Source organism: Orcinus orca, chromosome 21, assembly GCF_937001465.1.
Source record: "Orcinus orca chromosome 21, mOrcOrc1.1, whole genome shotgun sequence".
Taxonomy (NCBI): domain Eukaryota; kingdom Metazoa; phylum Chordata; class Mammalia; order Artiodactyla; family Delphinidae; genus Orcinus; species Orcinus orca.
Window position 1 is genome coordinate 14705854 of NC_064579.1, and position 18252 is coordinate 14724105.

The following is an 18252-nucleotide window of genomic DNA, read 5'->3' on the forward strand; positions in this document are numbered from 1 at the left end:
GACAAATATTAATATGTAACCAAGGAGGCACAAGATCTGTACACTAGAAACTACAGGACACTGATGAAAGAAATTGAAGAAGACACAAATAAATGGAAAGATAGCTCATGTTCCTGAATTGGAAAAATTAAAATTGTGAAAAATGTCCATGCTACCCAAAGTGATCTATAGATTTAGTGCAACCCCTGTCAGAATTTCAATGGCATTTTTCATAGAAATAGGAAAAAGCAATCCTAAAATTTGTATGGAACCACAAAAGACCCTGGATAGCCAAAGCAATCTGAGAAATAATAACAAAGCTGGAGCCATCGCATTCCCTTATTTCAAATTATAGTACTGTAGTAATCAAAACAGTATGGTACTGGCATAAAAACAGACACACAGACCAATGGAATAGAACAGAGAGCACAGAAATAAAAGCATGCATATACAGTCAACTAACATTTGACAAGGGGGCCAAGAATATTCAATACGGAAAAAATAGTCCTTTCAGTAAATGGTGTTGGGAAAATTGGATATTCACATGCAAATTAATGAAACTGGACCCCTATCTTACACCACTCACAAACCTTAACTTGAAATGAATTAAAGACGTAAATGTAATATTTGAAACTGTAAAACTCCTAGAAGAAAGCATAGAGCAAAAGCTTCTTGACATTGGTCTTGGCAACAATTTTTTGGGTATAACACCGAAAGCACAAGTAATAAAAGCAAAAATAAACAAATGGGACTATATCAAACTAAATGGCGTCTGCACAGCAAAGGAAACAATCAACAGAATGAAGGATGCAGCCTATACAATTACAAGAAAATGTTTGCAAACCTTAGATAAGGGGTTAATATCCAAAATGTATAAGGAACTCATTCAACTCAATAGCAAAAAACAAATAATCTGATTAAAAAATGAGCAAAATACCTGAGTAGACATTTTTTCCAAAGACACAAATGGCCAACAGGTACATGAAAAGGTGCTCAAATCACTAATTATCAGGGAAATGCAAATTAAAACTACAATGAGATATCACCTCACACTTGTCAGAACAGCTATCATAAAAGGGAATCCTAGTGCATTGTTGGTGGGAATGTAAATGAGTATAGTCACTATGGAAAACAGTATGGAGGTTCCTCAAAAAATAAAAATAGGGCTTCCCTGGTGGCGCAGTGGTTGGGAGTCCGTCTGCCAATGCAGGGGATACGGGTTCGTGCCCCAGTCCGGGAAGATCCCACATGCCACGGAGCGACTGGGCCTGTGAGCCATGGCCGCTGAGCCTGCGCGTCCGGAGCCTGTGCTCCGCAACGGGAGAGGCCACAACAGTGAGAGGTCCGCGTACCGCAAAAAAAAAAAAAAAAAAAAAATTGAACTACCATGTAATCCAGTAAGTCCACATTTGCATATACATGCAAAGGAAATGAAATCACTGTCTTAAAGAGACATCTGCACCCCTATATTCATGGCTGCATTATATTCACAATAGCCAAGACACAGAAATAACTGAAGTGTCTATAGATGGATAAATGGATAAAGAAAATGTGGTATATATATACAATGGAATATTATTTAGCCATAGAAAAGAAGGAAATTCTGCCTTTTGTGACAATATGGAAGGACCTGGAGAGCATTATGCTAAGTGAAATGAGTCAGACAGAGAAACACAAATACTGTATGATCTCACTTATATGTGGAATCTAAAAAAAAAGGCCAAAATAGAAACAGAGTGAAGTGGTGGTTGCTAGGGGCTGGAATGTGGGGATAATGGGGACATGCTGGTCAGAAGGTACAAGCTTCCAGTTATAAGAGGCATAAGTTCTGAGGATCTAATCTTCATTTTGGCGACTACAGTTAACAACACTGTATTATATATTTGAAAGTTGTAAGAGAGTAGATATTAAATGTTCTCACCACACACATACACACACACACACACAACTGTAATTATACCAGTTTATGGATGTATTAACTAACCTTACTGTGGTAATTATTTTGCATAAAAAACTATCAAATCATCACATTGTATACCTTAAACTTATACAATGTTATATGGCAATTCTATCTCAATAAAGCTACAAAAAAAAAAGAAAAAAGTGGAAAACAAACATAAAAAAGAAAGGGTATAAAAGACATACATAACAATAATAAATATGAAACATAATACTAAATTCTTTAAGTGTGTGTGTGTGTGTGTGTGTGTGTGTGTGTGTGTGTAAAACATATAACCATAACCAAATTTCTCATGCCCTGAGTGCTTTCAGATTAAGGGTCATCTATTCTTTTTTTTTTGCACGGAAAAGACATTTTACATTTTACCATAAGAGAAAAATGGTTCATTAAGATTTCAAATTGAATCAACATCAAATGGATAGTCATAAATAGCAGGTAATTTATAAACATCAAATGCATAATCATAAGTAGCAGGTAGTTTATAAGCCATTTATATTTTACATTTATCAGAAATCATTTGCACTAATTTTGCCTTCCTATTTATGATTTGATTAGGCAAATAACAGGGTAACCTTGCACCCTTCTAACAATACAATAATTCTGAGGTAAAATAATAAATATTAAAATTTTTTTTTACCATTTAAAGACAATACTGTACAGCCATTCTCTGTTTCCATGTTCACAAACTCTATGTGGAAGATATTATTATCACTACCTGATGGATGATGAAGCCAAAGCTTAAGGCAAGTAACTTGACCAAATTCATGGTCTGTGGCAGGGCTGACATTAAAGCTCAGATCTGCCTGACCCTCACTTGTCAGGCTCTATCAAGGCAGCCTTCTATACATTTTTACATCTACCCTTATTTTAATGTTTTTCTCTTTGAAGCTATTCTTAAAGACTCCAGCCCATATTATTCTTTACCCCCTTTATTATATGTAGAACTCACTCCAGCATTTTCTTACAAATAATCTCAAACTGAGGTCACTGTTTCATTGTATGTCTTGCCCTCCTTGCTAAACTGTACGTTCACAGTGGAGTATGAGGGTGTGGCAGAGGGGGTTTCTCCTCTGAATCTGGGACAGTACTCCTTGGTGGACAATCAAGGTCATAATTACTTGTTATAATCCACTTATTCCATGGTACAATTATCAAAAGGAATGAAAATCGCATGTGGAAAAAATTCTGATGACGAGAGAATGTTAAAATTAGCTTTAAATACCAAGGAACAGAAATAAAGAAAAAGGGACAACCTAGAAAAACACAGACACAAAAAGAAGTTTCTAGGGATGCAGGCTATGTCTTATTTACCTTTAACCCAGTGTCTGGTGTGAGTGAGCACATGAGAGAAGGCAATGGCATTAACAAATACTAAATATGTACTCTGTGCCAGATCTTTGCAATGCATCTCACACGTGTTCTTTCATTTACTCCTCCCAACAAGCCATTAAGTAGGAAACAATGTCTCCTCTTTTTACATGAACCTGAAGTTGAGAAATTAAATACTTTTCTTATGTTCTCAGATATTCAGTTATAGAGCTGGCATATGAACTCAGGCCTGCAGACTCCAAAGTTCATGTTTCTACTGTATTATTTGGCCTATTTCAAGTATCTGTTGAACTAAAAACTCAGAAATACATCTTTATTTACAGAATTAACCCTTGTTCAGCAAGGGTGGTGATGGTCCATGAGATAGTGCATGCAATATAAAATCCAGTTTACACTTTAAATGGAGGCAGAGATGTAGATGCAGACAAATCCTAATCATCACCCACCTCAGCTCTTGTTTTGCATTGTCTTTACCACTCAACAAAGAACCATATCTAGCAGGTAAGGGCTGTTTTGCTCTCTGAGATGGAGACAACAATATGGAGTTGTATTTAGCAGAAATCTGGGCTGTGCTTTTTTCCCTAAATACATGGGATTGAGGAAAGGTCAATATAGAGGGAAAAGGGGAGCAAGTAAAGAGATAGGGAGAGATCAGCAATTCACACCAGAAAACTTTCAAGAGAAAATGTATTCCACACCTACATTAATGGCAAAAGTACTGAGAAGCACCTCCTATTGAAAAATTGGGCTTTAAAGTGTTGATGAAAATGAGTTTGAAGATTCTACACCCTTCATATGTAAACGAGAAAACATCCCTTCTTTTTGGCCTCAGGAGATCACTTTCACTGCGTTTCCTCCATCTGGGTGCCTGTCCTACTAAAGTATATGCAAGACGCTATGGTGGCACCAGGGAAGGAGTAAGCGATTCTGTCTGGGAAGACAGAAGGAGATTTAGGGAAGACTTCACTGTAAAGAAAACATTTGAGATGAATCCTGAAGGATGAAGAAAAATTATTAAAAGAAAAATGTCATTCCTACCAGCTTTCTAGGTCAAAGCATTTAATTTCATATTTATTCATTTTTTAATCAAAAATGTTTTTTGCTCAAGCTATCAGATTTCCATTATAGCCAGCTAGGAAAGGCAGTATGGGATAGTGGTTGAGTGACATGGCTCTGGATCAAGACTGGCTGGGCTTCTGTGCCAGCTCTGGCACATACAATTACTGTCTCTATTCTTTTTACTCATCTGAACAATGTTGTAAGGAATGATTGTGTTAACATACATAACGCATTTAGAATAGTATTAATACTTCGTTTATACTTAGGTTAGCTATTATTTTAACTTGTTTATTGACTTTAAATATTCTGCACCACAGTCAGAATGAGTTTTGAATAACTTCAGAATCAATAGTAGAACTATACAAATTAAAGAATTTGATACAGAATAGTTCTATTTTGAAAGGTGCTTTTATATATATATATATATATATATATATATATATATATATATATATATATATATATATATATATATAACATTTTCCACCCCTTTGATCTTAGGTAATTACAAAATTTCTTGAATTAACGTGTTGATTACTGAATATCAAAAGTGATAGATTAATTGAAAAGGAATGCATGGCTTAATTATAAGTAAATTCTACCATCACATTTGCTAGATCTGCAAAAACTAAGCCATTTAATTGAAGCTAATATTAAATATGTAAAGTGTATAGACATTTTGGAATCTATGTCTTCTAAATTTTATTTTGTGTTTGAATCTGACAGGAGTGTCTATCTTATTTGAAACTAATGCACAGTAGAATAAAATTTTCACCTCTGTCCTATTCATTGTGTTTCACTAAGTGAATTTTAGAGTGTTCTCAAGCTGATTTCATCTAAATTCTTTTTTGTAATATGCTTGGTTAGTTCAACCAGCATCCATCCATCCATCCCTCCATCCATCCATCCACTTACTCACCCACCCATCTATACATCCATTCATCGACCCACACATTCATCCAATGAACCATTCATCCATCCAACCATTCATCCATCTGTCTAGCAAATATTTATTAACCATCTTCTATATGCAATGTAAATTTGTGGGACACTGGAAATAAGACACTAAACAAGATCAACAGAGCACTGCTAATGGCGTTTATAGCATATCAAGGAAGACCAACAATTAGGGAAACAATGACAATGAAGAGAATCTGATCAGTAGGAAGCAAAATAATTTCCCAAAATGACCCTCTTTCCTGTCTAGTAATAACCATTTTCTTTTGAATCACACACTTCTCTTATGGACTCTGCATGAAGCCTAGAATGATTTGAGTGACATTTATGGAACACTATCAGGGTCCCATGTGGGTAGTGGGGCCATCCAACATGTTTCATTTGCAAGAGGGACTATACAAAGTAGAGACATCACGTTCACATGCAAAGAAGTGGGAAGTGGGAAGCTCACAGGGACTTGCCGCCGAAGGTTGGTTGGTGTGCTGGACGGAGAGGAGCTGGTGCTGAGAGCGTTCTCGATGTCCTGATCAAGCTGGTCCAGTTTCATGATCAGCAACAACATCGAGTCTAGCCGCACCCTATCTCGATCTTCTCTTATTTCCTGAGGAACAGAACATGTTGTTACTGAATCTGAAAGGCCATTTCTTGGAAAAAATAAAAAGTTCTCTGTTCTTCAATGTGACAAAAAGGACACTGAATAATAGGCAGTCTTCTACTTCAGGGGGGAAGGGAAGTTCTATTCTGTACCATCAATGTGCTCTTCATTGGAAAGATACTGACCACCTGCCAAGAAAGCATTTTACATGCATATTAAATATATATTTTCTAGAGCAAGGCACAATGAAAAGGAAGTATAACATCATATCAGTACTGATACTTACTTACAATTTCCGATTAATTATTCTTGAGAAAAGTTGTATGTTTACTCTTCTTTTGTCATAGTACAAATCAATTATAACATACTAATAATTGTTTGCGGGTTAGACGTTTAAGGATGCATACAAGATGATATTTTTGGATGAATATTTCTGAGTATAGTAAAACATAGGAAAAGAATCAAACAAGGCAGGATTATTTAGTTTAGTTTTGTTTTTTTGCATGGGGCCATTTATTCACTGCTGCTTCAAGCTATGTCATTGCCAGTATTTATTTTCAAGCTTCTTTTCTTTCACACACTTTTGAAAAAAGTCTCCACAATCGTATGAATAATGGTTACTTATTCTGAGCTCTCTATAATATAGACATATTTATGGATATAGTTTTGTTTATAAAAGTAACTAAAGCTTCTTACTAACCATATAGAGTTATTTGGGCATGACTGTTTACTATTCTTGGGTGTTCAAATCAATTCAGTTAGTATTAGAAAACTTTCAGACTTTCTGTAATGTGCAAGATATCAGGGTTGGGGAGAGTACTGGGTAAAAGAACAAAACAAAACAAAACATGGAAAGCGCTGTAAGTTTCCTTAGAAGCATAATCTGTTGAGGGATGTCACAGGCTCAGGACCAGCCCTTTTGAGGCAAGTCATCATTTGTGACTCATGTTGCCCTTGCCATCTTCTCATCTGTCTGAGATATTTACCTGGGTGAAATCAGCTTTAAAAGGACCATCAGTGGTGACCTCAAAGGGAAACTATATCATGATGGAAGCCTGAGGGGTGCAGGCACAAGGGAGTAATTTGGAGGCTTTGCTGAGGTGATGGGATTAGTAGTGGTATGAATGAGGTGACTGTCTGAATCAGATCTTTTGTTTTGGGCCTTTTACTTTTAATCACCCTAAATTCCCTAGTCACCATTAGGGGGGACCCCAAAGAACAAGGACTCGGGTAATTTCATGGATTCATCTAATGCTATAGATGAAATTAGATTAGCTAATATTAATAATAACTATCTGTTAATATTAATAGCAGACTGTTAATAATAATAATCTTTCACATGTCAAATAATTGGTTAATTAGATTAAGTTGGTCAAAAAATCATTAATTCAGCTAACATGGACAAGTTATTTGTGTAATCTGAACTTGTGCTTGGTTTAAAGATTAATGTCAAATTGAAAGACCTAGTCCTGTTTCCACAAAGTCATTAATTTTGAGAATAAATTAAGAATTTTTTTGAGTTATGTTAATTCCTTTAGGGTACTATGTTATGATTATTTCTTCAATTTCCTTCCATCGTCCTTGCTGTCTAAAACATTTAATGAGGCTCTGACAGAGAATTACAGAACTTTTGTCATAATAAAGTTTTATTGTGCCTAAGAAGGGCCAGGATATTTGCAAACAGACCTGAACCTTACTATACATCATATTCCTCAATGCTACAGAACTTTGTTATATTTAAAAGAATGTTATTTATAGTAAAACCCTGCTTATACCTTAAAATAGAGTCCCAGACATATTAGAGATTACTCAGTTTGATTCTCTTCTAAATAATCCAGTAAATGGAAGAATCTGCCTGAATAGAAGACTCAAAGTCCCCTTAATTACTCCCCCAATGTGTTTACTTATATAATTTCCTTCTCTTTTAAACCAAAGTTGTGTTTGGCAAGATAATGTTCTTTGCATCTCTACACATATCCACGTATGTTTTTGTGTGATTGTCTTTCATTCCCCAGTAATAACATCCTCAAGCACAAAGATGAAGTTTTTCTACCTGGCAGACACAGAGTCAAGTTCTACACTGCATACGCAATACATTTTCAGGAATAATAATAACAATGAAATCAACAGAAGCAAGTGAAATAACACTTCCCAAAGCCTTAGAAAATATATCTTGATATTTTTCCAGCTACTAAGTTAATGTTGGAAAAAACAGTATACCCTGCAGCTATCCTAGACCTATCAGTAGTAGCCTCAGAAATAATTTGTTTTTGAATTAACTAGATGCTGAGTTTGTGCTTTAAAAACTTTTTGAAATCCATTGGCTGAGCATCAAATTATTTTAAATTATCTGCCAAAAGAATAAAACAAAACAGCCTTGGTCTAAGATATTTCTTTGGAGAAATAAGCCTATTGATTTTCCCTTTTCTTCATGGATGCTTCCTTATTCAGCATCTATTACAACGTTCAGCCTGAAGTGTCAAGTACACAGACTCATATAGTATGTTACACATTAGTTAAACGTCACAAAATTGAGTTGGCTACAAATCAGATGCTTTGGATAAATTTTTTGTCCTTGTTGTTAAAGCCCAAGCGTGAATATTTCGCAAAGTTCTAACCTTTCATATGTCCATGGCTAAACTCCAGCGAACAGCTCATGCCTGAAAACAGAGTTGTGCATTTGCAGATTCTGGCGAGGTTGAACCCTACAGTGGAGCTTCCATTTCATGCTGTTACTATAGGCCAAGAAGAGGAACTTCTTAATAAGCGAAGCTGCCTTAGTTCTAGGTATTTCAGTAACTTAACTTAACCCCCTTAAATCAAAGCCAAGATGTGAAATTCTCTCCCTTCCCATCTTTCTTTCCTTCTTTCCTGCAGTCACAGCTATTCTGGGCCAAGCACTATGAAAGGGACAAAATGTTCATCAATGAACAAGAGATAGAAAATCTCTGCTGTCCTGAATATTATAGTCAACATGAGAAGACAAATAATTAAAGTTAACAAATTCATAAATAAGATCGTTTCCAATAGGAACAAGTGTAAGAAGAAAATAAATAGGGTAATGAGGTAAACAGTAACTGCAGGTGGAGTGTCCCACCTTGTAGAGGGTGGTCAGAGAAGAAGTGGGAGTAAATCATGATAGGGTGAAAAAAATGAGGTAAAGGAGAGAAAGATGGAGATAGAGATGGAGAGAGAGAAAAGGAGAGAGAGAGAGAAAGAGAAAGGGAAGGAAGGAAAGAAGGGAGGGAGGGAGGGAGTGACGAGTAGTAGAACTGGGAAAGCAGTGTCCCACGCAGGGTGAAGAGTGATACGAGGACACTGAGGTAAGAATGAGTTTGGTGAATAAGAGGATTTGAAAAAAGGTTAGAGAAGCCAGGAGAGGGAAAGTGAATGAGGGAGTGAGTGGGTGCTAGGACAAAATGAGGTTGAATATAAATAGGAGTCAAATTATATTCTGTCATGAAGGTCACCATAAAGAGGTCAATTTTATTCTTTGTGTGCTATGGGGCTATGGGCAGGATGTAAGCAAATGAGTGATTTACTGTGCTTTTTTAATCTTTTAGAGTTCTCACCACATATTGACAACCAAACATTTTTGGAACCTCACCATATTGTATGTCCAGCAATGCCACACGACTAATACACCCTGGTTTCCATTCTTTCCAGCATACAGAAACTATGTTTTGGAAGAACACCAATGACCACAATTTATTGCAAGACACCTTTGAAGCATCTGGTCCAATTCTTTACACTTTTATTTAACAATCGTTCAAGATATGTTTATTGACCATCTACTACGTGCTATACATCATTTCATAGGAAGCAACTGATTTCATATTTGTACAGTTATAATTTTTAGAAATGTTATGGAGACAAATTTTGCCTTCCTCTAACTTCCCAGTTTCTCCCCCCAGAACCAGACAGCATAAGTAGTGCCTATTCCATGAAACAGCCTTTCAAATATTTGAAAAACTATGTTGTGCCCATTTTCTTCCTTTTCTAGGTAAATCATCCTCAGTTCCTTTACTTCTTATATGACATGTTTTCAAATCCTTATTAGTTCTGTTTACTCTTCTCTGGATATAGCTGTCAATGACCCAATTAATGGTTGGTACCAGGATTAAATATATTACTCTACATGTTCTCTGACCATGAAGACAGAGAAGGCAAGTATTTCCCCATGTTCTGTACACCCTCTTTAATGCGGCCTAAGAATTAAGTGCCTGTTTAGAATATGAACAGGCTATTCTTAATGGGATAGCCACAATCTGTTCTTTTAATGAGGAAAAGTATTTCGTTGGCTGTGAGCTGACCTTGAGTCAATGATATGATATATGTCTCTTTTTCCCAGTATGTGTCTGTGTCCTGCTAAGAACAGAAACATCCTGTTGTCTTGAGACTATAACCAGCTGATGTCAAGGCATAGATAATATATGTAGCTACTGTGGAAGAAATCTCCAGTTGTATCTTTTTCAAACACAAGTCAGTGGATACTTAGGAAAATTACACAAGAAACTTCTCTTCAATTTGATTTGTTGTCAAAACCTAAAATGGCCAAGCCACATGGTGCTCATTGGGCAATCCGAAAGATCTCCTTCTTTACTTCCAAGAGCTACTTAGTCCTGGGCAGTGAAGTCACTTTGATCACATGGTATCTGGGGGAGATAAACAGAGTTTTTAGGGGGCTATTCTCTACAGGGACATAAACTGAAATCCTTTGAACCAGAGCCTCTATGCTCCTTCTTTCCTTCCATCTGAAGAATATAATTCTGACCCTCCTCTTTCTCCAGATGCTCTTTATTGAACAACATAGAACAGAGCACACACAGGGAGTGGGGAGGAACTGTATGTTACTGGACATTTCACAGACGGGGCAAACATGAGGTCCAGAGAAAAGGGTGACTCCCTCAGAGACGCACAGGCTCTGTTTTTCTTATGCCAAGCATTTGGAAGAAAACCAAAAAATTCGGTGAAATACCCGTATGCTTCCAAATAGTAGATATTTGGCTCAGCAAACACAGCACTGCCTGAATGTTCTGCTTGTCAATGAGTTGTGGCATCACATAGACAGGCATAATAAATTAAAGACTAGGCCAGGACTAGAACTAAGACTTCCTGATTCCTAATCCAAGGTTCTGGTCCGTACACTGCCTTTGATTCCATACACATCTTACTGCTATTCTGGGCTACTAATGCTCCTTGCTCACCCGTAAAAGAAAGGGACCTTTTAGCAAAAAGCTTGGCTCAATTTCATTCTGAAATTATTTGATCTACAGCCAGCTGGACTAGTATGAAATCTCATATCAGTGTTATAAATTTCATTTGACAATAAATTCCTCATTCTAGACTTTCCTTTCTTAACATAATATCCTGCTTAAAGAACCAGAAAGTTATTAAATCTGTGTTTCTTTAGAAGCAGTGAAGATTTTCATCTGAGGTGACCCACAGAAGCTAAAAATAATGTAATTATTTTATGTCAGAATTTCTAGGCAAGTTAAATAAGTCAGCCTTAATTTTTATTTGGGTGCATTTTAAGATGAAATTGATGTAGACTGGTAATAAAGGTAATAAAAAAAAAAAACCCAGCTACTATCTTCCACTTGCCAGATATAGTCTGTTCAAACACAAAAATCTTTGTATATTATCTTTAATGAATAATAACATATGCAATATCTTTTTAATATTAGATGGTGGAGAGAGATAAATATTATCCTCAAAGTTACCACAAGGAATCTTTTAACTGATAGGTAAATTGTGGCTTTACATTAAGTGTTTATGTTCACTCCCTATTTATCTCCTTTCATTTAAAAGGCATGGTGAAGAAAATTGGTCTCCCCTTTGTTCACTTTTTAAACTCCAATGAGGCTTCAAATGGAGCATTTCTTAGCTGGGACTTTGTAAATTGCCTAAGTCTCCTGAACGATTTAGAAGGACATTTATGCAACTGGTCCTAAGGAGCGCCTAGAAGTGGCAGGTGTGAACCGGGAGAGAGCTATGTGGGTAGCAGTTCCTTTCTGTCCAGTGGAACCTGAGGATGACTTCCTCCACTGGCTTTAAAGTCCCATTTTTGGCTGGGATATAATTTCTACCTAAGTAATTTGGTAAGCATTCTGAAACCAGTCTTCACTCTAAGTACTAATATATTAAGTGACCTTGGATGTCAATCTACCTTGGATGCAGACTTAATACATTTATAGACACAAAGTCAGCCTTTCTGGGTTGGTTATTTCTCCTGTATCATCATGCCTACATGATATCTGCAAATCCCTGCAGTTTTTTTTCTTTTCATTTCTTTTTCCCTCCCTCCCTCCCTCCCTCCCTCCCTTCCTCCCTCCCTCCCTCCCTTCCTCCCTCCCTCCCTCCCTTCTTCCCTTCCTTCCTTCCTTCCTTTAGCATTTCTCAGTAGTTCTTTGCTTGGGCTCATGTATTAAAGGAGACAGGACTTTTTCTGGTTAGAAAGCATATGAAAAACATCTATTTAACATTAAAATTCCATAAGCTATTTTCAGGAATGTGATGGTCTTTCCTTAGGTGTGGATAATAAAGAAAGGCATAAGTAAAAATTTATTCCTTTTCCATAAAAATACATGACTTCATTTAGAAAAAGAGTCCTGTATTGACCTGGCTTCTGTCTACTTTTCTAGTTTTACCTCTCATCATTCTCCTTGATCCTGCCCAGTGTTCCTCAAATTCAATCATTCTGAGGACAACTATGTATTTCTTAATGTTTTTCTTTAATTAGACGATTTTTACAGCCAAAAATGCATTTTTAGGATCTGAGTATAGACATTTTTCCAAATAAGATGTACAGATGGCCAACAGGTATATGAAAAGATGCTCTATATCACTAATTATCAGAGAAATTAAAATCAAAACAGCAATCAGATACCTCTTCACACCTGTGAGAATGGCTATTACAAAAAAGACAGGAAATAACAAGTGTTGGTGAGGATGTGGAGAAAAGGAAACCCTTGTGCACTGTTGGTGGGAATGTCAATTGGTTGCAGCCACTGTGGAAAAGAGTATGTAGGTTCCTCAAAACATAAAGAAATTGAACTACCATATGATCCAGCCATCCCAGTTCTAGGTATTTATCTGAAGAAAACAAAAACACTAGCTGAAAAAGATAAATGTATCCCCATATTCACTGCAGCATTATTTACAATAACCAAGACATGGAAGCAAGGTAAGCATCCAATAATGGATGAATGAATAAAGAAAATAAAGAAAATGAACAACAGAATATTATTCAGGCATAAAAAAGAATGAAATCTTGCCATTTGTGACAACATGAATGGACCCTGATGGTATGACACTAAGTGAACTAAATCATAGAGAGAAAGAAAAGTACTATATGATCTCACTTAAATGTGGAATCTAAAAAACAACAAAAAAAAGTTGAACTCATAGATACAGAGGACAGATTGGTGCTTGCCAGAGTCAGGTTGGTTGGAGGGTGGTGGGAAAAATGTGTGAAGGGGGTCAAAAGGTACAAACTTTCAGTTATAAAATAAATAAGTCATGGGATGTAATGTAAAACGTGGTGACTATAGTTAATAACACTGTATTGTGTATTTGAAAGTTGCTAAGAGAATAGATCTTAAAAGTTCTCATCACAAAAAACCGTAACTATCTGTAGTGCTGAATGTTAACTGGAGTCAATGTGGCGATCATTTTGCAATATATACAAATAGCGAACCATTACTGTGTACACCTGAAACTAATATGCTATATGTCAATTATATCTCAATTGAAGCAATGAATTTTTAATATATAAGTGCTGTATAAAATATAAGTGAAAATCTTATATTTTTCTAATGTGTATCATATGCCAAAATTATCAAAATAAAAAATCCTTATACTATCTGATGTAATCTCACATAAACCACACTATATTTTAGGAAATACTGTACTAGAAGTACAGAACTTTTGGTTTCTCAAATATGCCATGTTCTCTCTCATTTGCAACTAGGATTACAAGATTTAGCAAACAAAAATTATATTTGAATTTCAGATAAATGCAAAATATATTTTTTAGTATGTGTCCCAAATATTCCATGGGATAATATTGCATGGGATATACTTATACTAAAGATGTTTTGTTGTTTATTTGAAATTCAAATGTAACTGGGAATCCTGTATTTTATCTGGCAACTCTATTTTTGACTCATGTAATAATGCTTCTTCTGCTTAACACGCCTCTCCCTTGCCTGGGTATATCAGAGGAAACTCCTTGGTTTCAAATTCCAATGCAGAGGTCTTTCACAAGGTTGTTTCCTTGAATGAATGAACATCAACTGCCTCTAAAGTTTCGTTATACAACTTCAAAGAATGTAAAATTTTTTTCTCAGTATCTTATTCAGTGTTATAATAACCCCAAGTAAATCTAAGACTTGTCACTTTTTCTTTTTAGTAGCAAAATTAAATGTGAAAAATGCATAAGGCTGCTCTTGTGATATTTTTAGGATTACGGATTTACTTAAATTGTTAATGTTTGGTACTAAATCTTCCATGAGTGAGCAAAGTCAGAGTAAATTTTTTGCCACTGAATATTTTCTAACTACTAATTATGTGATGTGTGTTTGTGGCTTTTTTGACATTAATGAAGAGTCCTCACACTGAAGAAGTATGGGAACTATTTGTCTAGCCCAATCCTCTCATTTTTTTCCGATGTGATAATAACCTTGGCAAATTAAGACAGTTAATGGCAGAACTGGAAAATCTGAGTCTCCTGATTCCATTCAGCTTTGCTTCCTGTTAAACAGGTAGCCACTAACACTTTTAGTCCTATAAGGCACTTTCTTCAACTCTACAGGTGACCCCAAAGGTTATATTTCCCAAACAAATTCACATGCATTGAGAGATCTGGGCTGAATACACGTAGATTAAAAAATAGACTTAGTCACACATGAGCGGTATCTTCTTATAGTTATCAATCTATACATTTAGAAGATAAATCATCCTATTAATGATTTGTTCCTTTCTTCCCCCTTCCTTCCCTTTCTCCCTCTGTCCCTCCTTTCTTTTTCTTTCTCTCTCCCTTTCCTTCCTTCCTTCCTTCTCTCCCTCCCTCCCTCTCTCCCTTCCCTCCTCCTTTTCCTTCTTTTTGTCTTTCTGTCAACAACAAACTCTACCAGTGGTTCTCAAATATTAGTGAGCATCAAAATCATCTGAAGACCTTGTTAAACACAGAGAGCTGCTGACTTAGTAGGTCTGTGATGGAGATGGAGCATTACATTTTTAGCAAGTTCCCAGGTAATGCTGCTGTCGCTGCTGCTGCTGGGAGCCACACTTTGAGAACCTCTGACCGCACACAGGAGAGCAAAAGTCCTCAATAGTGGCTGATTATAAGTACTCTTGTGTAGCTTTGAAAACTTCCACATGCTAAGGCTCCACCCACCAAATTCAGATTCAGTTGGTGTAGCACAGGACCAAGCTAGTGTGTTTTTTAAAAGTTCCACAGATGTATTCAAAGCATAGTGGGTGTTGAGGAACATGGAAATATATCACAGAGAAAGCCATTTCATGGCTTCAGACAAAAATTAGGACAATAAAGATTAGATTCTCCCCCAGAGTAATTCCACAATAAGAAATCCATTAATTCCCTACAGTAACAGATTAATAGAAAACATACAACAAAAAATGTCAAAAAGACACTTATAACATTGAAAACCTATTTCAGACCACTTATTAGTGATTTGATAAATAGAACAACAACAATAAAAACTCTCTCAGGTAGCAAGTATTTGGAAGGCAACATTCTTAACTTGATTAGGAGTATCAGACAATAGGGTAAATATTAAGGATAATGGTGGAACATTAGAAACACTCCTACAATATTAAGAAAAAGTAAGAATGCTTGTTATCACATATTCTATTCAACATTGTACTTGAGGTTCTGGCTGATACAGCAAAAACAATAGCAGCAACAACAAAACAGTGATTATATTACAAACGAAGAGAATTTGTGCCTTGAAAATCTCAGAGAATAATCTGATAATCTATTAGAACAACAACAACAAAAGGATTTGGCTCAACAAAGAAAAACACAGGAGCATTCTGGTGTCACCATTTAAAAAACGGAATAGAAAAAACAATCATAGTAACAACAAAGACTATACAATATCTAGAAGTAACTGAATGAGAAATAATCAAGATCTTTTATGGAGAAAACCAAAAATGTCACCAAAAGACCTAAAAGAATACTGAAAAAATGAGGAGCTATATGATTGTTCTGGATAGGAAAATTCTTTCTAATATGCTTCACAGCTAATTTGTTGTGTAGATTGTCTGTTTCCCCACTAGAATGTAGCAATCGTTGCTTGTTGTTCACTGATGTAACCCAAGAATCTAGAGCAGTGGTTGCATATTGCCACGTAATAAGGGTTTATTGAATGAATGAATGAATGAAATGTTGTCCGTCAATTAATTTATAAACCCATAGTAGTCTAACCCAAAACTCCCATGGGATTTTTTTTTTTTTTTTTTTTGTGGTACGCGGGCCTCTCACTGTTGTGGCCTCTCCCGTTGCGGAGCACAGGCTCCGGACGTGCAGGCTCAGTGGCCATGGCTCACGGGCCCAGCCGCTCCGCGGCATGTGGGATCTTCCCAGACCGGGGCACAAACCCATGTCCCCTGCATCGGCAGGCGGACTCTCAACCACTGCGCCACCAGGGAAGCCCTCCCATGAGATTTTTAATGGAACTTGGAAAGCTGATTCTTAAAGAGCAAAAATAAAGATAAGGAAAAAATCCCAAAGGAAGCAGACAAAAAATCTTGTTTAATATGAATATCTTTAAACATATACAAAAACAGAGAAAGATAATATAATAAACCCTGTGTACCTATCAGCTTAAAGGCTGTCATTGTTTTGTCAATTTTACTTTATTTATCTATCCCTACTTTAAAAAACATATTTTACTCACAAATGCTTACATATGATAAATTGGTTTTAAAATTCTCTTGCAAGAGGAAAGGAGTATTAATCATAAATATCTTAAAAACAAAACAAAATAAAACAGAACAATCAAAATATTCTATGAGACACGACAATGTATAATAACCTACAAATGAAAACACTGATAAAAGTTAAAATACAACTGACAAACTAAGCAAAAATATTTGGATCATATATAATGAAGAATTAAGAAGTTATAAAAAGGCAACCTAGTAAAAATGGTCAAAGCATACAAAAAGGCTATTCACAGAAAAATTATAATCGTTTAAAACCCTAAACTGCACTGGTAATCATAACAATGCAAGTTAAGTAAAGAATGAGAATTACTGTTTTTCACCTATCAGATTGTCAAAAAAGAAAAAAGTATCTTGACCATGTCTTCAGAAATGTAAATTTCTGCCTTATTTGGAGGGCAGTTTAGCAGTATCTATTAAAATTAAAGTAGGAGTATCCTTCAACCTGGCAATCTAATTTTAGATACCTAGCCTAGAGAATTGCATACATGCAAAAAATTAGTATGCCCAATACTATTCATTAAAGAATTTTTTCCTAGTGGTCTAAGAACTGGAAATATCCTATGTGGCCATCAACAGAAAACTGTTTAATGTAATGGTACCATAATCCCTTAGATCACTACCCAGTAGCTACAAATATGAGGTAGATTCACATGCACTGACAGAGCCACAATAACTTATCCACCACTTCAATTTGAGTTAGAAAACTGTTTCCCTTGGGAGGGATGCAGCCCCTGCCAAGGTTCATGGCTTAATGAATAAAACTCAGATTACCCATCAGCCCCCACTAAGTGCTTTAGTCTGGTGTCCTTGTGTAGGGCACAGCCTATACAAATGAACTTAGGGCCCTGCTACTTATAGGGAAAGTGCTTCAAGAGGGTTTTTTAAGTGGAGAAAGAAAGGTAAAGAACAACACCCTATAGCATGAAACCCTTTATGTACTGAATGAACACGCACACACGAACACACATACACATGCACACACACACACGCACACACACACACCCCAAAGTAAAATTCTGTATTTCTATATGCATACATATAGATGTGAAAAAAAAGATCTGGAAGGATACCCATACTGGAAAATGGGGTGTAGCTGGGAGGGGGCAAAGGGTAAATAAAAAAAAGTTTTGAGACAGATGAAAATGAAAACACAACATACTAAAACTTATGGAATGCAGCAAGAGTAATTCCAAGAGGGAAGATTATAGCAATAAATGCCTACATTAAGAAAAAAAGAAAGACCACAGAAAACAATCTAAACTTATATTTCAAGGAAAAATAAAAAGAACAAATTAAGCCCAAAGTTAGCAGAAGGAAAGAACTAATAAAGATTAGAGCAGAAATAAATGAAATAGATACCAGAAAGACAATAGAAAAGTTCAACAAAAGTAAGAGTTGT

General features: G+C 36.0%; 1 protein-coding gene across 2 annotated transcripts in view; it reads right to left on the bottom strand.

Moving 5' to 3' along the window:
* DLC1 (DLC1 Rho GTPase activating protein) overlaps positions 1-18252 on the bottom strand; it is a 404638-nt gene that overhangs the window by 300161 nt on the left and 86225 nt on the right. For both annotated transcript variants that reach the window (XM_004277160.4, XM_049704221.1), the window contains exon 3: positions 5736-5885. In XM_004277160.4, coding sequence (XP_004277208.1) covers positions 5736-5885 — 150 coding nt within the window. The remainder of the gene's footprint in view (positions 1-5735; positions 5886-18252) is intronic.